Source organism: Neolamprologus multifasciatus, chromosome 22 (assembly GCF_963576455.1).
Source record: "Neolamprologus multifasciatus chromosome 22, fNeoMul1.2, whole genome shotgun sequence".
NCBI lineage: Eukaryota > Metazoa > Chordata > Actinopteri > Cichliformes > Cichlidae > Neolamprologus > Neolamprologus multifasciatus.
In genome coordinates, this window is record NC_140459.1 from 14,839,769 (window position 1) to 14,866,088 (window position 26,320).

The following is a 26,320-nucleotide window of genomic DNA, read 5'->3' on the forward strand; positions in this document are numbered from 1 at the left end:
ATTGATCTACTTTGTGTATTGGCCAGCCACCACTAATCGCATGGGACACAACTCAGTAAAATCAAAACGCTTCAACAGTTTCAAAGCGAAGACAAACGACAAGCAGCTTCAAAGAAAGTAGAGCCAGAACCTGTTGCAAAAACTAATATGTCCCCTCTGATTTTCTCATTTTATATGTGGAAGTTTTTTGGACTGCATTAAAAAAATGTCCTCTGCAATAAATATAGGTATATGTCATTGTCATGTGAAACCTAATGAGTTTTTTTTCCAAGTTACAATTTGTAATGGTCACAAGTCAGACGGCTTCTTCCTTGTGACTATGCTGCAATGCATTTTGCAATACCTAAAACTTTCTGTGGTAAGAGGTGACCCTTACAAGTTCATAAAAGTTTAAAATTGCACAGTAATACATGTCATATATGTACTGACCTCATGACTGATCCAGACACAGATCTCTGTGGTATCACACAGAGATGCAATACCTGGAGGTCAAAATAATAATAAAAAAAACACAAACTAATGAATAACATCTTTAAACATGTGGCATGTAATCTATGAATATTAACAGTTTTCCATAAAAATAAAATTTAAAGGAAATTCAACTGATCCTTCTGGCAAAAAACATCATAAACAGTTTTTTAAAGGTGGAAATCTATATTTCAGCCTGGATTTATATAATGAAAATAGCCTGGAAATATAATCCCTGTACATGGACATGAATTATTTGCCTTTGAAGTGCATCTTCCAAAAAAAGTAGGACAGGGTTTGTTAAAAAAACAAAACAAAAGAACAGCCTTTACCCAAACCATCATCCATTTCTAAACCTAACCAACAACCTAACTACCAAAAGACTAAAAATACTCTTCTTTTGTGGGATTTGAGCACCAGTTCCTTGAGTGAAAGTCCTGTGACTTTATCTGAGTAAATAACTCCACAGGACCAGTCTGTCAGTATTCATCCATATTCCTCTCATTAATATACGGTCAAAGTCAGCGAGAGTCAGTGAGAGAGCAGATGTTTTTCTGCTCTTTTAAAATACGCACCCAATCACATACACACACACACACACTCTCTCTCTCTCTCTCTCTCTCTCTCTCTCTCTCTCTCTCTCTCTCGCATATCCACCCAACTGCCCTCAGGCCAACCATTACTGATGTGTTTTTTGGCTGTTGTTGGGCCTGTGTGTGTTTGTGTGTTTCACTCTTGGTTTTATGGATTTCTGGTCACTATTACTGACTGCAGTCCAACTTGTTTTGTATAGTGTGAAGTATAAAAAAGTAAAGCTGTAAAAAAAAAAAAAAAAAAAAAAGGAATGGAAAAAAAGGAGTTCAGTGTTAAGGCTTCTGGATAAAGTCCATAAAACCTTTTTTTATTATTATTGTGAAACAAATATTTGTATAGTATTTGTATTATTTTTTTTATTTGATGTAAACCTCCTTCCTCTAGAGATTTTTAAGGTGTGGTTGGGTTTTTTTTTTTTCTGTTTTCATGTGTGTTGTGATTAATTTGAGTTACAGAAAAAAAATTTGAGCAGCTTCTTGTCACATTAGCCTTGTGTTTATACCACTGCAGTGCTCTGAAGTTAGGATAAATGATGGGCTGAGCAAGCTGCAGGTCAGCTGTTGATGCATGATGAGGTTTGCATTTACATCTGGTTCATTTCCATATCGCACAAATCTTATTAAACAAAACTGCTGTGAGCTCAAAACCCAAACAAGCAAGCACCATTTGCACATCCAACAACATGTGGCAACTCTGCCAGCCTCTTTACTGTGCTAAAATAATTTACAGGCATTTCACAGAAATTTAATAACAAATACATTTTTGATTTTTTTCAGCATCATCTCTCTAATACAGATGTCCCCTAAAACAGCGGTCCCCAACCTTTTTTGCGCCACGGACCGGTTTATGCCCGACAATATTTTCACGGACCGGCCTTTAAGGCGTCGCGGATAAATACAACAAAATAAAACTAGTACCGGTACCGAAAAAAAGAAGATTTATTCATAACACACGAGTTAACGATAAAAACGATAACAAAATAATGCTGAAAACCGATAAAAACCCTGAAAACCATACATTTCACACCTGGGCCTCAACTCTCGCGGCCCGGTACCAAACGACCGAGGTCCGAGGCCCGGGGGTTGGGGACCGCTGCCCTAAAATGAAGCACAGCTTTGTGATTTTTCAAAAATAAATTCTTACAATGAAGTTACTTACAAGAGTAAACAATTTATTGTGTTAAAACATAAATTTATGCTGATGTTCTCTATTTATTTTCAAAGATAACAACTGCTGGTCAAACCTCTGCATTTAGCATACCTTTTAGCAGGTTATAGGTCTTAAACAATGTCTTTTTATTAAGAGTTTTTCTTTTATACATATAAACAAAAAGAGAAGAACAGGATTACAGATGATCTGTACATTCGGGGTAATTAGCTTTAAGGCTGTGATATAAAAGAAAAAACAAGAAAAAACAAAAAGGGAAATAAAGAAAAAAAAAGAGAAATATAAACATGTGTATAATATTTCCCCAAATAACATAATCCCTGCAAAATAATCCGATTCATTCCCATCCGGGTCACTGCTCTAGACCTGTACACTGTGTTTCCACACCTGACATAAGAGAGTTTGCTGAAAAATTCTTATAGATTTTGAAATGCAGAAATTTTCCAGTTTTAGACACGACATGAGGTCATTTAACCACTGTTTGTGAGTGGGAGGGGCAGCGTCCCGCCACCTCAGTAGGATTGCCCTCCTGGCCAACAGGGAACAGAATGATAACACCTGTCTTTTAGAGGCCGTAGAACCACCTTATTCCCACTGACGTCAAACAGAGCAAGAAGGGGGCCAGGGGCCAGCGTCACACTGAGAATCCTGGACAGGGTATAAACATTTTACATTTTGAAGTACTTACAGCTGCTCTCTTGTTTCCCAAGAGGTCACCGCAGTGTATGGATCAACCTGGCAGAGATGTTTATGCCAGATGACGGCTTGTTACCCTCCTGGGGCTGGGGTTTTTGTTTCCTCCTCCTCCTAATTTCAAACCAACAACCTTCCGCATATTTGAACTTTAACTGTCTGTTTTTCTTATTTTGTATTTTTATTCATATTAACTGTTTGTGAGGGTTTTTTTCCCCACATGTTTCAGGGTGCTCTCTGTAAACAAATTCCTTAGGCCACTGATTACAACTATAATCATCTTAATAAAACGAAAAGAATTTTTTTAAAAACAGCTTCCCCCAAAGTTTCTTTGTCCCTCATCATCACCTGAGAGCTTTGCTATTTGCTTGTCTATAGCGAGAGAGGGGCGGGAACAATGTGCTGACACACACACACACATTCAGTTCTGCATTCCTCGCATATCGTATACCGATAGCACTCACATACCTGGCTTATCGCCTGCTGGGTGGAAAAATAGCACACCTATAATATGTCTTTGACTAAAGTATTTGTTGACTCTGCATCTACACTATGTCACGAATGCAAAAAACAGATCCGTGAAAGTAACCTGTGCCGCTGCTCTCATTACAGTTTAACCCTCTCAACGACCCCTAACGGTCCACACGCCACAGTCTGGGAACCGCTGGCATCCGTGGTTCACCACTGTGCAAAGCTACTGACGTGCAAATAACTCTTTCATAAAAACACTTTTAGTGTCTATGTTAGTGATAACTTATGGTAAATGGTAAATGGACTGATTCTTATATAGCGCTTTTCTACTCTCTCGGAGCACTCAAAGCGCTCTATACAACATGCCACATTCACCCAATCACACCCATTCTCACAAGCACTTTATCTATACTTAGTGCTATCTAACTACATTCACACACATTCATACTCCGATGGACGCATCGGAGAGCAACTTGGGGTTAGTATCTTGCCCAAGGATACTTGACATGCAGACTGGAGGAGCCAAGGATCGAACCACCAACCTTCCGATCAGTAGGTGACCTGCTCTACCTCCTGAGCTACAGCCACCCAAATTAATTATTAATATGAACAAAGTTACTGCTGTGATGAGTCCAAATGCTATAAATAAGAAGACTTCAAATAACTGAATAGACTGGTGTGTTTGTCTCTCTCTCTCTCTCTGTGTCTCTCTCTCTTTCCCTGTGGTGACAGGCAAAAGCGTAAAACGATTAATGAAGACTGATTGTGATTTACACACAGTGGCTCCCATTTCTCACATTTTTTTCAATCCAGATGTTTCTCTCCTACCTCCATATTCTAGCTATGTGTTGATAAACCCTCATTTCACCTATGCAGGCGTTTTAAAAACGTTTTTCTGTCACTCTGTCCTCCATCTTTTCTATCCTTTGAATGACTTGGTCAGATTATAGTGATTAGTGAGTGTGACATCAAGCCAGTCATTTATGTAACCCTGTATTACAGTGTCTGCAAGGTCATCTGCTAGATTAGACCAGTGAACATGATAGGATCACTCAGTGGATTAGGTTACCTGGCATGCAAGTATAAACAGTGTAAGATCAAGTTGATTTGTTGCAAATTAAACAGCGGGGGCAGATTTCCTATTGTGACATGACAACAGGGTACCAGCTACTATCTAGCTCCCATGAAATCGGAGCAAAAGAAAAGTTAACGCGCAGACTGGCATGTGGTAAAATTTGTGACATAAATTTAAAATAACAGTTTGCTTGTAGCAAACTTGGCAAATCTGGCCTCCAGTAAGCCGTCGCGGCACCGTGCCACGATGCATTAGTAAAGTAAACAAGCACTCAAATGGTTTCATTATTTCATTAACTTTAACTGCCACTTTGTGGGTCATTTAGTTTGGTATGCAAATATTAAGAGGCACATGGCTTTTCAGAATTCGAGGAAATCAGATGTAGTAAAAGGTGAAGACACTAATCCAGAGAGCTCCACCTTTGGGCCGCAGAGAAGGTTGTTTCATTTTGGATTGAAGTAATCTCCTTAAGAAGGCCACCAAAGAAGGACAACAAAGTTGTAGAGTTGCCAGCCTGCACTCTTTTGGGCAACACAATGGTGGCATTGCTGCAAAGGTGGGCAGTCAACCATGCAAATAAACAGATTATAAATAATTACGGGTTAGAAAGAGACCTTTGAATCAGACTGTGCTACTCCTGAGATTGTTTAGCCTCATGCTCATTTTCATTTATCAAATTTTTATTGTATTAAGTTGATTTACTGAACCCTTTCATCATTAGAGGATCAGCCAGTTTCGTGAAATAATTGAAAAAGAACGTGGGCAAAATAACACAAACTGCTGAAAATAACTGAAACGAGTTCATCTGCATCAAATGAAAGTTGAAATTTCAAGAAAATATAACAATATTTAGTAGGTGAGTGAATGCTGGGAGTCTTTGCTCTCCAGGTTAGTGTGTGTGTGTGTGTGTGTGTGTGTGGGGGGGGGGGGGGGCTGTGTGCTTCTGGCTGTTTTTTTGTTTCTTTTTTTTTTTACAGTTCTGCCAAGCGAGACCTTCTTATCTCATTGTATTTGTATTCTGAATACAATGACAATAAAGACTTTCTATTTGATTCTATTCTATTCTATTAATCAAATTCAAATCACAGCGACTTTTGAGGTCAGTGGGTGTAACTTAACGAGCAACGTACTCGACGGGGTTTATAAAATTACATCCAGTTCTCAAAATTAAGTGAAACAAAACAACACGAGCTTCTGCTGTATTCACATTAAATACTTTTTGTCATGATTCTTACGCACTGCCTTGTATCTGTAGGTACTTAATTCTCACACCACAATGCTTCTATGTCTGATAACGTCCCTAATTTGACGTTAGTCCAACAGCCTGCTGTTAGTACGGAGCTGCACATATATACATATATATTTGATAAAGACAAATAACGAGTATTTTGATGCTTTACTAGTTGTCTTGAGTTGAGGTCAGTTCTGAGAAAGCTGATTATGTAATGTGACACGCTCATAACTGAAAAGATCGACACAGCACACGGTCTGGACTCATCACCCCCACCCCCCACACTGCTCTTTTTCTTTTACCTTATCACTTTTCTTAATCCCATTTCTAGAGCTGACTCCCTTTCACTCTTATCTCTGTGTGAGCATTAGGTGGTGTTCCTGCTGAGGGTGATTTTCAACAAAGACAACAGGAAAATGTCCCTGCAGGTCATGCAGAACAAATCAAAGGCAGTGCACTGGATGCAAAACATCTTTTCAAAAGACTCTTCGCCTCTCTGTGTGGCAGCTTAAATGACCTAAAAAAAATAGCCACAAACACAGAGTTTACAGAGAAATAAACAAGAACATTTCAGAGTATGTAAGATATCAATGCATATACCCAGCAGGGTACACAGAGGCAGATCCTTCAGCTATCAGACCCCTTTCTGTGGAACAAGCTCCCAGTTTGGGTTCAGTAAACACACACCTGCTCTACTGCTAAGATTAGGTTTAAAACGTTCCTTATTGAATCCTTGTCTCTCTGCGCACCTCTTTTGTCTCCTCCTTTCCCCATCACCCACTAACTTGTCACAGAAGATGGCTGCCCTCTTTGAGCCCACTCGTTACTATAAACAAAGGGAGTTTGTCATCCCCACTGTGGGGTTTTCTCTAATATTGGTGAATCTTTAACCTTACAATATATGGCAGCTTGAGATGATCATTGTTGCGAACATGTGCTATATGAATAAAATTGACCTTAAATGAATTTACTTAATTGAACGCAAGAAACAAGGACAAAAGCTGCACAGTGATCATCTTATCTCACTTATATCGAGTGTTTTCAACTAGCAGCCCAGACTGTACAAGACTCAAGCCCAATTTGGTCCGATTTGATGCCTAAATTATAAATATAACTGTCTCAACAGCCCCAATATGTGCCCTTGCCTTTAGGGGAAAGGCCTGCCTCCTTGTATAAGAGCAGACGAGAGCTCGGCATGCTCCCCGCACAAGCCCTTGTAAGGCAGAAGTTTCTTAGCTTTTCTCCGCGTTGTGTAAATATGGGCTCCTTGACCAAATTGTATCAGCTGCACACACACTCAGACACACACCCTCTCCCCTTCTGTGACCTCAATGTTGTGGGGTTACACATACAATGGTTTCACTCAGGCAGAGCCAACCAGCCAGCTTACTGACGATCTAGCTAATTCTAGTAGCTACAGTCAGTGCATAGAGCACTAACTACATAGAGGAGCGAGTGTGGGAGAGCGGGATATTGTTATCCCAAAACTTGGAGCTCTGCCCACAGTTAGAGGAGGGGGTTGTTTTCAGGTACTACATCTGTTTGTTTTTCCTTTAGCAGGCTAAAAACATGAATGAATGCAAACACAAGCAACCTTTGTGGCTGTGAGGGGTCGGGGGAAACGTAGTCGTACACAGGCGTATAACTTCCCAACTGATCTAAAAACCAAACGCTCAAGATGGTTCTGGATGTTGTAAAATAAGAACTGAAAAGTCCTTTTCTATTTCAAAACAAAGTGGCTCACCCAAAAGCCATAATAAAACTTCCTCTTCCAGGTTTGCTTCCACCTTGTTTGTTCTGCCAGCAGTTTTCCAGCTCTGTTATAATGGTCCTGTCAATACTTTACAATGGTGTTTTTATGAGGAAAAATCACTCTGGTCCACGGGGGATTTTTTTTAGCTCTACTTTGCCACTGGAAGAAAGATGTGCTGACATGCCATATTAAGATCTATTAATACATCCATGAGGCTAATCAGCATGCACAGGAAATGAGGAAAACTCTCCATGGTTAACCAAGTTCATTGCCATTTTTAGACTTGCTAAACTATCCAAAACATGATGTATGGCAGACAAAACAGGGCGGGAAGTAAAATCTTGCCAAAATGTCACACAGAGAGTACAAGATCACCACAAGCAAAGTAAATTCCAACCTGCTATTTTATCCAAACAGTTTGTTGAAATTATTACATTATTCTCCAAATCTCTCATACTAATGAGCTCTCAGACAACTCCAATCTCTGCAGTCCCTCGCTCAACTTGTTTTATGACTTTACAGATCTTGACTGTACAGTCTTGGTTCACTCTCATCGACCTAATTTTCAGCAGCTGTTAACATGATAGGCACGTCAGCTTCACGAGATCTTAACATCATTTGTAGTCTTTTCCAGGCTGCAGGCGTGTCTCTTATGCGTAAAGCATTCTTTGGCAGCGACGTGTGACGCAAATGTACACGTTTTTATTTGTAACTTATTAGTAAAAATGCTTTGCATGGAGTATTTGGTAGTAATAATAACAACATGCACGGTTTATCTGTATTGTACTGACCGGAATCTCCTTTATTCGGATGAAAGGCAACCTTCTCATTAATTATGACGAGTAAAAGGTCAAAATGAATGAAAAACACAAATACCATGACTGGATTATCTTTCCTCTCAGTGACAAATAAAGTCACTGTTCTGTCTGCTTTAGTTTTAGCAGACTAATCTGTGGGGCTTGTACCTCCTGGCAGTTTCAAAATCTACTAAGAGGAGCTCAGACATATTCTGATCTAAAAAAAAATTAGGCTAGGGCAGCTAAATCGGGGCTAAAATTAGAACCAAAACATGCAGCGGCTCCCCCGTGTAATGTGTCCTCAGGAGACATGTTTAAATGAATCCCAGAAATATTTTTTGTTACTTGTGATGCCTTTTCCTGCTTTAATATTACGCATCAAGAGCACACCAATCTTTTAAATTCAGCTGAAAGCCTTTATCTCAGTGCTGGCCTTCGACACAACAAACACTTGAAGTGCATGTTTGGGATCCTGGTTCCCTGTGGCGGCTCATCCCGGGTGAGCCGGCCAGGAGTCACGGTGTCCACAGAGCGACTTCCTATTCATGTCCCCTTGGTTATGTAAGCTAGGACATCGCGCTAATGTCAGTGAAGGGGAAGGAGAAATTTGAAGAGGAAAAAAAAGAAGCAAGAGGGGGGGTTTACATGGAAACTACAAATAATGCTATGGCTGTTTCTCACATTTTTCTCTTCACACCCTCTCCATCTCCTCTACAGACTCCAGTACCCTCCAGACAGAACTGGACTTGGCATATTTTCAAAAGGCTGTCAAAGATGACACTGGGTGCAAATGACAGCATGCCCACTGTGACCAGAGGTCTGGTTCTCTCTGTGTGTGCATGCTGTGAGGCAGGGTGTAAGCCGGGTAATCTCCAAGCAGATCCGAACAAGGTGAAGGGGAGATGAGATATGTGCTCTGACATTTTAGCTGCTAAGGTGTCCCCTTAAATGGCATTACAATTTAAAGATAGACAACAGTGTTTCATCCATCCATCCATCTGAGGGGTTGGAGCATCTGGAGCGTATCCCAGCTGTCATAGGGCAAGAGGCAGGGTACAACTTGGACAGGTTGTCAGTTTGGGTCAGGGCTGTCACAGAGAGACAGGCAACCATTCACACTCATAGTCACACCTACAACCGGTTTAGAATTACCAATTAACTTAATGCCCATGAACCCAGCCATGGGCAGGCCACATGACAGCCTAGTGCTGGTCACAACCCTGGTACCTTGGTTATGTCAAGCACATGTTGCAGAGCTCCATTCATTAGCTTATCCCAACATCGATCCGTAGAAGTAAATGTTTTCCACAACACCATGAAATGTCTTCAACACACTCTTTGCTCTACTCTATACCTCACTGATAGCAGTGAGCTAGCCAGTGATAAATTCTTTCTCCCACTGAAAACGCCACGTCCAGAAGGACAGAATCAACATTTTTTGTGAGTGGCTGCTCTTTATTGTGAGACCTTGCTGCTCTTTTCTTCCCATTTTTTGTGAATTAATAATTTTGGTCGTTGTAGTTTGATGTAGATCCTGAACTACAGTTTAAAAAACACATGAAACAGATATTTTTAAAAAACAGGAATTTTGCAGCTGAAGTACTTTGCAGATGTTGGCTTTCTATGTTTCATATGTAAATCATCTGGACTCTGCTCACCTATTTGCAGCAGCACAGGCGTCACCAGCGCTGTCTCCATGGCGTAGCAGAACTCCCGACCGAACATCACGGCTCCGTGCATCACCCATCGCTTTAAAGGAATCCCTTCGATCGATCCTTCGCTAGCAGATTCCTCTCCTCCTCGGCCTCCCTCTGCCGCTCCGCCTCCGCCTCCCAATCCATCCGTCTCGCCTCCTGCTCCTCCTTTCTCCTCATCCAAGCCTGATGCGGTGGAGTTTTTGCTGCTAACCCCACCCACCAGAGATCCGACCTGCATGGTGTCAGCCTCTGTGTTCTGGGGAGGCATGTTGGAGGGCATGCAAGCAACAGGAAAACAAGCGCACCCCTTCTAACAATACTACAGTACAAAAACAACACTACTCCTACTACTCCTCAATTCAAGTTACTTGTACTTTAAAACGAGTAGTGACTTTCTAGAAGTAACTTTATTACAATCTTTACAAGCTACAAAATGCAATCAGTGGTTGTAACTTGCTAGTTATACACTTGTTACATCTATTTCTTAAGTGTTCAAGAAGTGCTGAATAACTGTAACAGATGCTTCCCAGCCTGCGAGGTAATAAAATGTATGTTAAACTGGGTCCTACTAAAACTATAAAGGTTAAAGACACTAAATATTTGCAGACAAACTAATCTGCTATCCCCAGATGTATCAGAGATCCAAAAAAAGAAGAAAAAAAAATCAATTAGCAATCAGCTGTCCTCTAAAGTTGTCCTCCAAAAACACTGCAAATTGAAATTCCCAACCTTTTTAATCCTTGTTTAGATTGGGAGGAAAAAATCAAATAAAATCAGCTTTCTCAAGGCCTGTAGAGAATCTCAGAAAAATAAAGGAAGCAGTTGAATTTCATGGGAAGAGTACGCGGTACATTCCAAGAGTGGCTTTGTGCACTTGCTTCTTTTGTGTGTGCACGTCAAAGTGTGAGAGAAACTGCTTGCAAAACAGCTTTATTTGGTATGGAAGTGTTTGTGTGTGTAGCTGTTTTTGTTGTGTGTGTGTGTGAGTGTGTGTGTGTGGGTGTGTGTGTGTGTGTGTTGTGGGTGTTTATGGCTTTTTTGTCATCGAGGTTTGCGCCTCTTTTCTTACTGTCTATTACAAGCAGTAAAAATCCATATAGAAGACCATTCAGTGAGTTCCAGAGTCATTTTCTGTATGGAGGGCTGGATGGAGGGCTGGATGACGGAGTGGGTGGGGGCGATCAAAAGGTCGCGGGGGGAGGGGGTCGGAGGAGGAGGGAATGCGGCGACGGTAGGCGGAGCTCCTCTGAAAATCCCCATCGAATGGCTGATCAATCTGGAAGAAAAATGGCAAGAGGAGAGACAAACAGCAGTGAGCTACAGCTGCTTAAATCTTAAACATGTCCTACTGTTATCTCCTAATGAGCTCGGTAGGTGTGGGAAGGTGCGAGTGATGTGATTTTTCATGCATCAGCTGTGATTAGATGAGGGAGTGGTTTTATTCTTGAAGGTGATAACGATCAGCTGCAAAAACACCAACTGAGCTTGTATAAAAGAAACTACAGCTGTTTCTTTTTTCTCTTACATGATTTATCAGCAAGTATAAAACACAGTGCAAACAGGCTTCTCATAAAACTTGGCACCGATGCATATGCAATCTACACTTTAGGTCCATTTCATTAGATACACCTGTTCAACTGCTTGTTAATGCAAATATCTAATCAGCCAATCCCAGGGTGGCAACGAGGTGCATTTAGGCATATAAACATGATCAAAATGGTGTGCTTTCTTCAGAATGGGGAAGAAAGGTGATTTAAGCGACTCTAAAAAGGGGCATGGTTGTTGGTGCCAGACAGGCTGGTCTGAGTTTTTCACAAACTGCTGATCTGATGGGAGTTTCCCACACAACTACCTCTAGGGTTTACAGAGAAAGAGAGGAAATATCCAGTGAACAGCAGTTGTTTGGATGAAAATGCTTTGTTGAAGCCAGAAGTCAGATTGCTTTGAGCTGACAGGAAAGCAATAACTAAAAAAAACCCAAAAACACTTGCACAAGGTATGAAGAAGAGTAGAAAATCAAACAAGCTGCAACTCCTGTCAGCTAAGAACAGGTTCACATGCTCACCAAGATACTCAAATAACCTCTGGAGTGACCAGAAGGTGCAATAAAGCAACTTCTGGGATGTGGCAGAAAGATTCACATCATGGATGTGCAGCCGATAAATCTGCAGCAACTGTGTGATGCTATCAAGTCAATATGGACCAAAATCTGAGTAATGTTTCCACCAACTTGTTGAATCTGTGCCACAAAGAATTAAAGTAGCGCTGAAGGTAAAAAGAGTCCAACCTGGTACTACCAAGGTGTAAATAACAATCTGGCCAGCGAGTATACGTAGCGAAATACTGGCAAAAAAAAAAAAGAAAGAAAAAGCCAAAGTAATGACATGAAAGATTTTAAAAACAAATGGGAAATGGGAAATTGAATTCTTATTACCTTACCTTACCTATTTAGACCTTAAACAACTTTTAAATCTTCAAAAATCTTCATTATAAAGCCTGTGAATAAGCATCTCAAAATAAACCAGTGTTTCTACTGCTTTTTACAATTAAAAGTTGTGAAAATACCAAGAAAACAACCTTCCAATAACTCACCAATAACTCAAATCTAAAACCAAAGTTATATACAAGGTCACAGCATAGAGAAAAGGTCTGTTTCTGTAACTTGGCAAACCAAGTCACACGTGTTTGAATTTGTAAGTGTGAATTTTTTGGGTTTTTTTTAAGTATGAGCATGCTTACACCACAATTTAGGCAGACACATACGTATGTGTTCTCTCGTATGAAAAGAGTTCATTTTTAAACGGTGTAATTGGTTTGAGCACATGATTCATCCGCGCAGACACTCGGACAGTCTTTGAAACTGGACGGGAAGGATGAAAGAATGTGTTTTATGAGCTAAAATGTTTTCAAGTTGAGCTACTGTCTCAAACAGAGGGCTTGTGTGTGTGGCGAGAAGAAACGACAGACATGCAGATGAAAAAAAACAATCTTTAAAAAGGAGAAGGAGAAAGAGGAGTACAAGAAGGGGAGGCCTTCAGCTAATAGCGCGCTTCACGGAGAGACAGAGAAACACAGTCTGCATGGAAGTTCAATACAATTTCCCACAGAGCCGAATTCCAAAGTGTGTGTTTTTGTGCGCAGTGGCCCACTGGATTAAAACCCATGGAGACCGCACGATTCATCACACCCAACACACACTAATGCTTGCCACGTGAACAGCACACATACAAAATAACAGTGCTAAGACTCTTATTGAGCCTCTTAGCAAGAGATTGAGAAAGTAAATAAAATTAGAGTGAGGGAAGGAGAGCGGTGACGGGAGGAAGGGTGGAAGGAAGGAGGGTTTTTGACAGGTGGATGGTGGGAGGAACCAGCGATGGAGGGAGAGGGGAGAAGAGACAGATCAACAGAGTTTCTTTCTTTTCTCCACTCCTAGTGTACTCACATGTCCTCATTAAGATTCATGATGCCCTCAAGATGGTCCTGAATATTTTATTGTGCACAAACAGATAGGACCCTCGTCACCTGACCTCACACACTGCAGCAGATTACATAACGGCCCCTCTTCTCTCTGGGCGTACATTTAAAATACAAATATGCCCCAAATGTTCTTGTGAATTATGTTTGGATTTGAGCGCAACAACAGAAAGAACATCAGAATCTCCACGGTCAAGACAGAGGGAACGCGATGTGCTGAAAGTCTCCATGTTGAAACATGCCAACAACAAAAACACCAACAAAATGTTCCAATCTGGTTGGCCACATATCTCCAAATACTTCATGTGTGATGGTGGACATAATTTATGGTTCCCAACAGGGTGGAGACGCTGCAATTCTGGTCATGGGAAGTAATGAGTTTTTTTTCCCCCCAAATGGTACACACATTAATGTGAAGTTTAAAACTACAAGAAGAAGAAAAACACAACCGATACAGTACCAACACGATTAAATACTTATTGTGAGGGTGTCAGATGGTTTCTTCATCTATGACAGGCCTTTAGGGGCTACAGCCAACCACTAAATTCAGCTCTTAATTTACTGCTTAATAAAAAACTATTGAGAATTTCCTAAAGCAATTTTTCTGCTAATCGTTTAATATATTAATAATAATTTAAAAGGGGTGGAAAGTACTGGTTACAAACTATATTTCAATTAATAATGTTTTCTTGGTGATTGCAGCAGCCTTTACAAGTGAAGAAAATGAAGGGTATTCTTTTCAAATGAGCTACAGTCACTGACAGCACTGACACTAAAGGTATCAGCAGCAGGATTATAGCAGTGACACACAATAAGTCAAATGTAAGCACAAAAGTAGCCTAGATTGTAGTTTCCAGTGATTTTTAGGCAAAAATGTGAAATAACTGCATAACTGCTTCAGTTTATTAATAACTAAAGTCACTAAACACTCACAGTAAGTGAGTGCAACTAGCAAGTTCTCTAGAAATCGTCATTAGTTTACTTTTGTCTAAATCACCAGCTGCAAGAGCTGTGTGTTTTTAGCTTGGGTGGTGACGTTTGTTCCCACCTTTTGCTGGAACAATGTATTAAGCTTTGTTGAAGGGTCATTGAAGCAGCTCTCTGATGTGCAGCTCTTGCCCTCAGACATGTCTGGGCCTGTCTCGTTGTGCACTCTAGGCGTGGAGTCTATATGACTGGTATGGGCATGTGACACCACTAAGTCAAGTTAAAAAAAATTGCACTGGTATTATATAGCACAGCCTTAAATTTAAGGTCACGCAGCTTCGATTAGCAGATGTTTTGCCCGAAAGTATACAGCTGGAGTTTCTGTAACAGTCAAGATTTTAGTGAATAGCTTTAGTGAAATCTGACGGCAGCGCTGATGCATACAGTCATACACTACCACACAATGATTGAATAAATAGTACCTAATGCTCGCTGCCAATTTCAAGCTTTACATCTCTGCAATTTGATTTCAGTATTATAATGACATTTATATAATGACATTTCTCTGCCTGGAAGTAAACCTATAAAGAAATGCATAAAACTAACTGAATGTGAGACGTGCTTCATTTTTGTGATACTCAAAAATAACTCAAGTGACTGGGAGAGGACACCTGCTGAGCACAAACGGCTGAATTAACCAAAGAAATGCTAAACAGCGTGAGTTGTCAGGGTGAAAACTGCCATGAAACAGGAGCTGAATCAATTTGAATAATTTGGTAAACACAAGAAGCTTTTAATCCATCTCTTCTGACAGTGAAATCCCGAGTCTTAATAGCAAACAATCACCAACACCATGGTCCAAGTCTCTTCTTCAGATCCTTTTTAGGCCTAAATTAATTTTGTGTAGGTTGTAAATATGAGGATGGGTGCCTTTAAGGACAGTAGCTTGCAATCTCCTGCTCAGGCAGCGCTATTCATCCTGCATTTGTAGTCCTCAAACACACACACAGACAGCAATGCATGGTTTCTAATCATCAGTCCACACACATGCAGCACCAGCTTATATAGAACTGAAACTCAGCTTTCCAGGGAGCAACCAAGTGAAATGCAAGGAAAGACTCACTCACAGACTGAAACACAACTAAGACAAATGCTTGCAATGAACCTTTAAAAATCCTACTGAAGAAGATGAGAGGAAAATAAGAGCAGGATGGAAGCAAAGGAGATGCCTGTGAAGTTCAAGGTCAGACAAATTAAGAGTCCGCCATGTCCCATGTCTCACAGAGCAACACACACACACAGGATTTCTGACTCTTCAGTGCACACACTAAACACGCATAACCCGAGTCTATTTTAGTGGGTGTTTATTCTTGCTCCATAGACCAGATTACCTGTGACACAAACGTGAAATCAGAGCGAGCGCTGTCTTTCTCACTTCATCCACCTTCTCCGTTCCCCTGCTCCTCTTTCTTTTTCAGTGCTGACTCATGACTCGCGTCTGCAGAGCAAGTTGACTTTGCAGACATGAAAACCATGCAAGTCTTATCAGTTATGCAAAGCCGAGAACATCTAATTTGGGCGCAGGGGTGGAGCTGGAAAGCAAGCGGCAACAACAACAGTTGGAGCCAGCGACTTCCCATAGCACACAACCCCAAACAAACAAATTCCGATTTTTTTTTTCCCGTTGTTTTAACTGCTGTAAAGAGAAAATTGAGCTTACGTATATGTGATTGTTGGCTTCATTTTGTTTCAAAGGCGCAGTACTTAATTTCTTCCACAGCTCAGTGTTAGGTTTAAAACCAGTTTTAAACATTGTTCTCATGGAAAGCGAAACCAGCCTAGAATTTTTTTAATGAGGAGCTGGCACGGTAAAAAACAACTACTTAGTACTCTGCAAGAACTGAAAACAACTAGATTCCAAATACTGTAAAATATGTTCAACTTTTGAGACAGCAACAAATATTTATTTTAATCTAGTCGGTCTTATTGTATTTCCAAATCACAAGTTTAAGGATGATTGTACTCTGGCGATGGTGGGCTACCTGAAGCTGTATAATGTACAGTAGATATTTAACTTTACAGAAGCTGGGACACGAGCCAGGCATAGCCTCAACAGCAAGCTAACCTTTAGTTAATGGTGGAGGCTGCTCTGCTCAAAGGCAGCGGTCCTGCTATGATCCACAGTCCACATCATCACATATGTGTGTTAATACAACGAACCTCTTTACAATCTCACTGTTTGTCTACGACAGTGTTGGTTGCCACCATGGATGCTGACAGAATAAGATATGATAAAGCATGAAACATATAATCCACACTTCATTTACTTTAATTTCAGACTGCTGTAGTAAAATGAGTACATGTTGTTTGATTTGTTTGATTACAGCAACATATTGCTTCTGCCGCTCAGTCTGTTTGTCCCTCACATTCACCAACACCTTTGAAAGTTGAGTGCAAACAACAATCTTGACTCGTAACCAAGACGTAACCACAGGTGTGAGATCAGGAAACATTTTCAAGGTATTCTTGGATAGTCAAAATAATTGATAACCTGTTTTATATGAAAAGTTATCCTTTTTTTTTTTTAAATATATAACTTTAAATAGTAGAAAGGTTTTACTGTTAATCAGACGCATTATGTGAGGGATAGGCGTTGGATTTCGGGATGTTATGACCAATTGAATTAATTATTATTAATTATGTGTGTTCTTTTCTCAAATCATCACTGTTTCACATATGTAAACATAAGTGGTGTTGCTGCAGAGCAGTGAAGCACGTGTGCACTCTGTAAACAATGCCACGCTGACCTATATAGAGGTACATATAGATTACAAGGACGCCAGGATCAAATTCACATTCTGCAGGGGCTGCAGATGCTTTTGTGCATTGAGTAAATAAAAATAAAGAGGCAGGTATTTTATTACTCCAAGATCAGTAGCCTAATATTGTGCATTATTATGATTAAGGGTTTGTGATCCAAAGAAAGGTAAAAAGGGCAGGAAATTGTGTAATCTAATTTCACAGACTGCTGTCAGTGTCATGACCCTTGTTGTACTCCTTCCTGTCTCCTTTCTTCTGTGTCTCTTGTTTTCCTGTCCTATTGTCTCTCTGTGTGTCACTTGTAGTTGTAGCACCATTCACATTTCCTGCAGTCAATTCGATCAGCATCTAAAACCGGTGGCTCATCACCAGCCATACATCTACTCGACTCTCCAGTCGCTATCTGACAGACATCACAGGAGAGACACCATTATCACATTTATTGTGTTTGTGAGTGAGTTAAACTAATTTAATTTCGTTGTGCTTAGATTTCACCCCCACCTCTCCGCCTGCTCTCAAGCTTCAGCTCCTCAAGCTCACCGGCAGCAGCTCCTTTCTCCCTGCCTGCCCACTCTAGCTGTCTGCCAAGCCAGCTCACCCGGTCTCTGCCATCAGTCTGCCTGTACATTGTGCCAGCCACGCTTCACCTCTCTTCATCACAGCCTGCCTGTTTAATCTCCAAAAAAACAACAACCTTATATCTACAGCCCTTACACCTTGACTACATTCGGAATAAAGTCTCCCTCTGAGTCACGGTCAACTTGTGTCCATGTGGTGTGAATGCTTTTGAGTCCAGAAATTTTAACTGTAGCTAGTCAGCTAGCCATGTTGACAAGTTCTGTTTGTTGGCACTGGTCTGAGATTCAGTTGTGATTTATAGCAAACACACTGTGGACGAGTAGACAGCTGGCAACTTCGCTCTTTCTTTGTTTTCTTTTGTTTTGTTACAGTTAACACTTGGAAGCTTTTATTGCACTTCTTCTTAGAGCAATCTAGCAAGATGTAGTCAACTGGATCACCATTATCTTCACTTCACCTCTGTTCTGCACATCAGTAAAACAGAGAGCAGAGGAGAGGAAACAGAATAGCCACTCTCACACTGAGGTGACATTAAAGAAGAGGACAGCATATCAAAAATGCAGATTTTTGTTTAAAATGAATTTTAAGCTAATTTTAAATACTGCTTAATGCTAAAGTCACCCAAGAGAATCAAAATTATTGTTGCAATCTTGTGCCATGACCCTTTAATCTTCTTGCTTTTGAAGGCGGGGACCATGTCGTCAACCACTTGCAGTCATACTGCAACTGAATCCGGCAAACTTGCAATTTTTAGTATTATACTGCAATTAACTGTAATAAATCTGCATAAAACTGCAAACCTGTTTGGGATTCCACATAATCTGAAAGAAATTCCTCCACAAATGTTATGCAGTTTATGCAGGACAAAGATTCGACTGCAAAATGACAGAGATACTCAGCAACCTTCCTTTTATATAGGAATATAACCTGAGTAAAGCTATTGGGAAACCAGTTGATTTGCGGTCTCTAATATAAAGAGAAGGTTGAGCTCACAGACTGACTCAGATTGCCAACAAAATGCAATCAAGCTGTCTATATTTATAAATGTGACAGCAATTATTTGCAAACCTTCACCAAAGTGACAAAGAGTGACTGGACCGCAACTGTTTGGAGACAGGTTTCCTCCAACCAGGTGACCTGTGCACTTGCCTTGTGATAGGAAACGGTCACACAGAGGTTGAGGGTGTTGCACTCTCAATCTATGGGATACCAGTTTGTCACCGCAGATACATGAAAGCGGTCAGTAAATGCAAAAAAATTGGATTTGAGTCACAGATTTTTCACAAATCGCAGGGAGGTTGTTTTCCTATTTGTACTCTACTGTGACTGAGTTTAAAAAAAAAAACAACTGATTCACAGTCTCTTACTCACACTGAGGATCACAGCTTATCGCTTATTAAATACTGATACTGGTTGTGTACTCAGTATTGGCCGATATCCAAAGCCGAGACATGTGTATCAGCAGCAGGAGTCATGGATATTTTAATATATTTATACATTAGCCTTTTAATTTTTTTCTGTACTAAATATCTTAGATATTCATAATACCACACATAGTTATTATGACTGCTATGTAAACTAGGCAGTGTTGGGGAGTAACGGAATACATGTACCGCCATTACGTATTTAAAATACAAAATATGAGTAACTGTATTCAGTTACAGTTACCGTTTAAAAAGGTGGTATTTAGAATACAGTTACTTTGTTGAAATAAATGGATTACACGGCGGTACTTCCCTGTTTCATATACTGTTTGGGTTTTGTTTGAAAGCTATGTTCTGTTGTTCCAGGCGGCAGCGTTACAGTTGCCATGGTTACAGGGTGACGCTCTTTCTGCGTGTTTCCTGGGTGAGAGAGCGCCTGTTGTTGTTGTGCTAAGCTAATAGGCAGAATACTACCGGTATAGCTCTAAAGAATGTAGCATCATAGGCAGTGTAGTCCGTGCTGCAGGGAGAATGGACTGCCATACCCGTTATGTGTCTGTGAGCGAGGGAGGGAGAAAAAGGAAAAGTACGAGCTGTCATCGAGCAAAAACGGGAGCTGGAAGCATGTAAATATAATAATAACCACTGCAGCCAAGAAGAGTGCCTGACGAGCCCAGTTGTAAGTTATCTATTAAGACTCGACTGTACAACATGTTCGTGTTTTCCTCCAAAAATAATAACTCTCATTGAGTAACGTAACGGAATACGTTACAGAATACATTTTGGGGCATGTATTCTGTATTCTGTAATGGAATACATTTTAAAAGTAACCTTCCCAACACTGAAACTAGGAAATTCTCAGGGCCTTTAACTGGGTAAGAGAGTTGGCTCAAGTCAAATGTTTCCAACACTGAAGAAAGTCTCAGAAGAAAAAAACCTTTGTTGGTTGGCACAGTATGTGGCTTTAAAAATGTGTGCGCGTCTGCGTGCACTTGTGTGCAAGAGTGATAAAATGAAATAGAAATATGTCGCTGGCAGATGTTCAGTGTTCTGTTTCTCCCTGAGTTATCTTCTGTTGTTGTCTACATTTCAGTTATCTACACCCTAAAAGTGGCATGTAAACACGCAGGATGCTGCGCAAACCTTTGCATGTGGAAAAAAGACTTGAACAGCCTTTTTCTGTAGATGATTTTCCCATGAAAAACAACCACTGGCCAGTTTTTGGGGAGCAGATGGCAGGGATAAGAGAGCAAGAGAAACAGAGCGAGGTTGGGAGGTAGACGGAAGCTGGCTGTTAGTGTTATGGTGCAGCAGTGCTGCAGTGCAGGGAGTACAGGGGGGGCACATGTGTATCAACGTGCTGTAGCCTCAATGACAAATCTCCTACTCATTACACAGCGCTTAGATCACTATACCGGGTGGCATGAATATGACATAATATAAGTGCTGTTCACTTACATGCACTCTAACACACACGCATATTAAAACACTTAGAAGAGCCTCCCACCGACTTGGTTTTATCCATGTGATGCCCTAGCAGCTCTAAATTAATCCCCAGTCCCAGCCTCACCTGAAACTCCCAGCTGCCTTCTCTCAAAATAGACGCCAAAGGTCTCTGCTTGCTGAAATGACGAGACACCACAAAAACTGTTTCACTGCGAGTTCAGCCAAGGTTAACCTTCTAGTCACTGTCAACCTTCTAGTGACGTCAGAAAAGTCTCCCCACCACAAAACAAAACGGACTAAATCAGGGAATTTGAAAACGAGACACCACACATTGCATTCTTGCCTAAAACTTCAGTTCCTTTTGTGTGTTATTATATAATGTCTGCGCATATTATGCATCTGAGTAGCTCAAACAACTAGAATAAAATTATTCTACCCACTTGCATAAGGCAGGAGGCGTGTTAATTTGGTGTGGGAAATGATATATTAGATCTATTTACATAACTCTGGCAAAACTAATATACTAACATTAACCCAAATTCACTTGAGAGCATAATTAGGAGCAGCTGAGTCTGAGAGACGATTAATCTGAGCCTCCTTGTTTTCAGTCAGAGAGCAGAACTACAGACGTGTCAACAAACCTGCGTCACAACATCCACACAGGTCGCAGTGACATCTAAATAAAAATTTTATTTGCCCAATTCAATTAATTATAAAAGAGTTACACTGGTTATATCTGGTTTTATGGGCTGAAAATTTTCAATCATTTCTTTATATTTTGTTTCCAAGGAGCCAGACTGTCTTGTCATTTAGTCTTTAAAGTCTTTCAAGTTGTCTTAGTCAATAGTAGTCAATAGCTGTTCAGGCTCTCTGAGGCTCTTTTGATGTTTTTGCTAGGACACTGACTGCTCTTCCATCCATTTTCAGCTAGGTAACCTTGGGTTAGACGTAGAGTTCATGGTTTCAATAAACTGCTGCACCATTTCTAATTTTCCTATCAAAATACAAAGGAATGAGCTCAAGGCTCATTTGTGAGTACTGCAAGGCTTTTGCACACTACTGCATGTTGTGGCTACAACACAGCTAACAATTTAGCAGTAATCTCATTATTCCCATTATTCCATAAGATTAGCCACAACAAACAGAGAAAACAGACGTACAGAGAGGTACACAGATAACGATGGCTTAGCTGAACAGACATCAACAAGTTCTTTCATCAGTGGCTGTTGTGTTCTTGTCCTTTTGACAAGCAAACCAGGTCGCTCACGTCACAACACATGCAAGGTCTCCTCTGGTGGTGCTGCCTTGACTCAACAGTGGCCCTGTTTTTACACCCAGTCACAGCATCAACACTGCATGCTAAATATTATGAGTAGTAGTAAATTTATTGGATCCTGAAGAAGCATCCATACATGTTGAGTGTGGCATCTGTATGAATTAGCACGACTGGTGCGTCATCTGGTGACAACAAGGACACCGTGCCTGTGTCGCTGAGCTGCCAGTATCTCTGAGTAAATATCTGAGCGACAATGGGCTCAACAAGTGCATATTTATATAAGAAATTACACATTGATTTGTATTCATTTCTAATTAGGGTCTGTGTCAAAGCTAGGATTGTGTCACAGGACTGGAATATTTCACATAGGTTCATTATTTAAGCTCATACTTATTTTAGATTGAACTTTGGAGAAAGGATCGTGATCATCTTTGTAGAATTAAAGAAGAAATACAGGCAATGTTAGCGTTAGCAAATAAAACAGGAGAGGAAAGGAGAGATGAGACCTTGACTGTATGTTGTGTCAGCTTGCTTAGCAGCCTGTAATAGCCTGGTCATCTTAATGTTTATTTTTAGCCCTCTTAGCTAACAGGCTGGCTAGTTAGCACTCTGTCTGGCCCACCATACAAACTGCAGCCAATTCAAACACAACACAGCTAGCAAGCTTACCTTACACTTTCAAAATCAAAATAAACGGCATCACTGGCCTCAAGTTTTCCAGTTTTGAGGCTAAAGTAAAGACAGCAAGCTAGACTTGTGCTAAAATGTTACACAGCCTCTCTTCAGCTTTTTAAGAACACCACTCTATTTCACATTTGTAATAAATTATTATTATATGGTTAAACAGGCTGAACACCGAGGCCACGCACGTGCCTGCACACTGTTGTTTTAATCTGCAAGGTCTGGTGATCTGAGCCTGTCTAGACACTGGATGTCAGCGTTGTGTCTACAGTGTGGTTAATTTCTAATCATTATTAGGATAATCTGCTGACCCAGAAATTAACAGGCCAACAAATGACCATCAAAGGCCTCTGATGTTAAAGCGGCCCTGCACATCTGAATAGGTGAAGCTGGTTACGGTGAGGTTTTGACAAGCTGCTGACAGCAGATCTGACCTACTTCTGCCCCAGAGTCAGAGTACTCGTGTGTCACCCAGACCCGATACATACCCACCCACCCACCCACCCACCCACACACCCACACACCCACACACACACACACACACACACCCACACACCCACACACCCACACACACACACACACACACACACACACACACACACACCACTGTAGCTCAACCACCTCAAACCCTGCACACTACAGTACCCCCCACTATCCAACATTGTATTACTGCAACCCCCACATGCATGGCCCAAAGGGGCTTCCCAAGGGGGCTGCCTACTTTTAAAGAAACCGTGTGCATGTATGTTTTTTGGAGTGTGCATCTTCCCACAAACACCCCCGCTGAGGTTTCTAACCACAAGGGAGCTGCAAGCCAGACAAGGCAGAAAAAACCCCCACCAAAAAAAGAGACCGAGGAGGTGATATCAATCTGCTTTCTCTATCTCTCGTTAGTGCGTTTCTTCTTTCCAGCCTCCAGTGTGGCCAAGCACTGCCTGTCTCAGTACACTTTTGCCTCTCACTGACATTTGAATAAAAACATAACCCTAAAGCTGCCTCCGAGTGAGTTCAAACCTCGGTAAGAACGCACACACCACCCCTAAGCTCACCACATGAGGCTGCTGAAAGCAGTTAAACACTGGTGTGTTTGTTTTTGTCTTGTAACCAACATTATTGTTTCACATCAGCACGTATGACAGCAAGTCAGAAGAATGACAAGTGCCTGCCCTGACCTGTTCAGGACTGCACTAAACGTCAAGACGACAAGTTCTGACGCCGTCCACACTTCTGATGGAATATCACACACACACACACACACACACACACATGCTTAAAGCTGATAAAGGCAAACGAATATGAACAACGCTCAACTGCTGCAACACACAACTTTACAGTAGTTGTTAACAGACAAGTTGATTGTGATTATGCAAAAATATAAATATAATTAAACCTAATGAAACATACTACTAGAGCAGTAACGTTGTAAAAACTTGTTAGTGAGAATTTATCCAGTGTGGTACTGCTTTCTTATTTCTGGGGGGGAAAAAACAAATAAACAAAGCAAATATAGGTCAATGGAAGTAAGTCAAGGTAGGTTTTGTTTTCTTGCTCTGCTTCTCTGCTCATATGTTGTCGTTGTTGTTCCGTCTCACTAAACCTGCTAGCCTTAACATTCGGCAATGAAATGTGACACCAGCAAAAAAACTATGTTGTGTTTACTTTAGAAAGCATAGAATAGTTACCAGTGCTGGGAGTTTACACCATCAAACAAAGAGAGGTGTTGTACAAATAACGAATGAAAGGGAAATGACAAGAATAAAAGATTCTGTACGACTTTTATCGCCTTGACACAGTCAATATTTGTAAACTAATCCCAAGCATGCTAGTACCTTCAAAAGTTTTTATAGCACTGCCGTGGAGATGATTCACAATTTAACAATTATATTAAGGTCATGCTTTCATGTGATCCGCGTGATACTTTAAGAAAGAGAACGAGACTCCTGCGATGTGGCAGCAAACCAAAAGCTGTCTCAGGTGTGATTACCCTTTTTTCAAACTTGATGCAGCTAACACTCTCTCCAACATTTGTAAGTCAAAGCGCGCCATGGCAACACAAACATATCTGGTTAAATACACAATATGTCTAAAATCAGGCGAGTTTACTATATTTGATAGCCTGAAAGCCAAAGTCACAGAAGGACCCGGAGCTAACACTAGCGCATCTGTTGCCCATGGATATGAACATATACCGTAATGACTGTAGTAATGTATGTATGTCTATTTCCTCTTAGACACATCAATCAATCCTGATTAACTGCCTAGGGTACCAGGATTATCAGCATCTATATAGCTTCTGTGTAGCAGCTGAGCTCAAAACAAACAGCAACGTCGTTGTTTATGAACAGACATTTTTGACATCCGACTATATATATATACACGGTGATATAATGAAGATAAGCAGAATAACAAGATAAATGAACAGACGTGTCTGTGTATTAATACATGAGCAAAGTAAAAAAGGCCTCAGGCCTGGCAAAAACCACCGGCAGGGCAGGTTTTTGCTAGTCAGTTAAACCATAAAAGTGAACCCAACCCAATTCTAATTTACTGTAGAGTACATAAGACATACAAGTATTGACAATTTTCTGTTTTAAAATGAGTCTGGATGTGCAATGGATCGTCTAACTTTTTGCCTCCTTTTTTATTTCGGCACACTGATGTAAAAAATAAGTAAATAAATAAGTGATTGAGTGAGTGTGCTTCAAATGGCAGATTTAAATTGTTCCATTATGCAAACTGTATTCAAAAGGACTAACCACCTGCTATCCTACACTGACAGCCTCGTGCTCATGACAACAACAAACTACATCATGCTGCAACCAATCTGTGGTGAATTACAAATGATTTGGGATCTAATGCGTCTAACAGCAACAGCATCCAAACCTGAGATCATTAGCAGCAAATGAGAAAGGATGCAAAGGTCTGCTATATTATATTATTATTTCCAGTTTGTTTTTTTTCATCTGCAGCACTGACAACATAATGCTCTGATCAAACTTAGTGACTCACAGTCAAAAAAAGGCAAATAACTTTCAAATTAGAACATTTTCACAAACATCTTTATAGACACGGATATCAAATGACGAAGTGCAAGTACGCAGACTTGATTAAACCATCTGGACCGTTTCATCCACATGTGCTAAAATACTACGAGGGATGATGTTTGATCAGAGCACCGCACTTTTAGTTAAACCCGTGACACTTTGTGTAATCTCTCAGGTATAAAAAGGTTTAAAAGGACCCCAGATTGAACACTCTTTCTTCTTGTGTTGCAGGAAAATTAGCTCAAAAGTGCCCAAGTGTTTGCGTGCAACCATTAGTTTGAGTGCAGTATTACTAACAGCGTTAATGACATTACTGGCACACAGCCAGTTATCCTCTCTCCTCACCGACCCAGGATACCCGACCGGTCTGTATGAATATTCAGTGACCCTATGAGCACCTTTTAAAAGTGAAAGCTATTCACTGGGTCCTTCTTAAATTTGAATTTTGAACAAGATATTAAAGAATCTGAGATACAGTGGCAGATATATCAATTATTCCTATCTGGTTATTTTCTCTGTAATTAGGATTTTATTTTATTTTATTGTATTCGTCTTACATCAAGTGACACATCTAGGAGTTTTTATAAGCTGCAAAAGAGGGGAGGGAGAAGAGAAGAAGAGGACACCTGCTGCTACTGTGACTCAAATGCAGATGTAGAGTTTGTGTGTTTCAATTCTGTTGCATTAAATTTGGTAGAGT

General features: G+C 40.6%; 1 protein-coding gene and 1 long non-coding RNA gene across 4 annotated transcripts in view; both read right to left on the reverse strand.

The window, feature by feature from the left end:
- Window positions 1-26,320, reverse strand: part of LOC146493178 (polyamine-transporter SLC45A4-like) — a 53,462-nt gene that overhangs the window by 21,805 nt on the left and 5,337 nt on the right. For 2 of the 3 annotated variants that reach the window (XM_085147732.1, XM_085147733.1), the window contains one exon: window positions 9,908-11,222. In XM_085147732.1, coding sequence (XP_085003858.1) covers window positions 9,908-10,226 — 319 coding nt within the window. In that variant the 5' untranslated portion in view covers window positions 10,227-11,222. Of the gene's footprint in view, window positions 1-9,907; window positions 11,223-15,741; window positions 19,321-26,320 lie in introns of those variants that run through there. The other variant, XM_085147734.1, reaches the window with a different exon arrangement.
- LOC146493179 (uncharacterized) lies at window positions 198-9,901 on the reverse strand. The gene is made up of 2 exons (XR_014871811.1): window positions 1,131-9,901; window positions 198-1,088 (listed from the first exon to the last, which is right to left on the reverse strand). It is a non-coding gene; the product is annotated as an uncharacterized LOC146493179 (long non-coding RNA).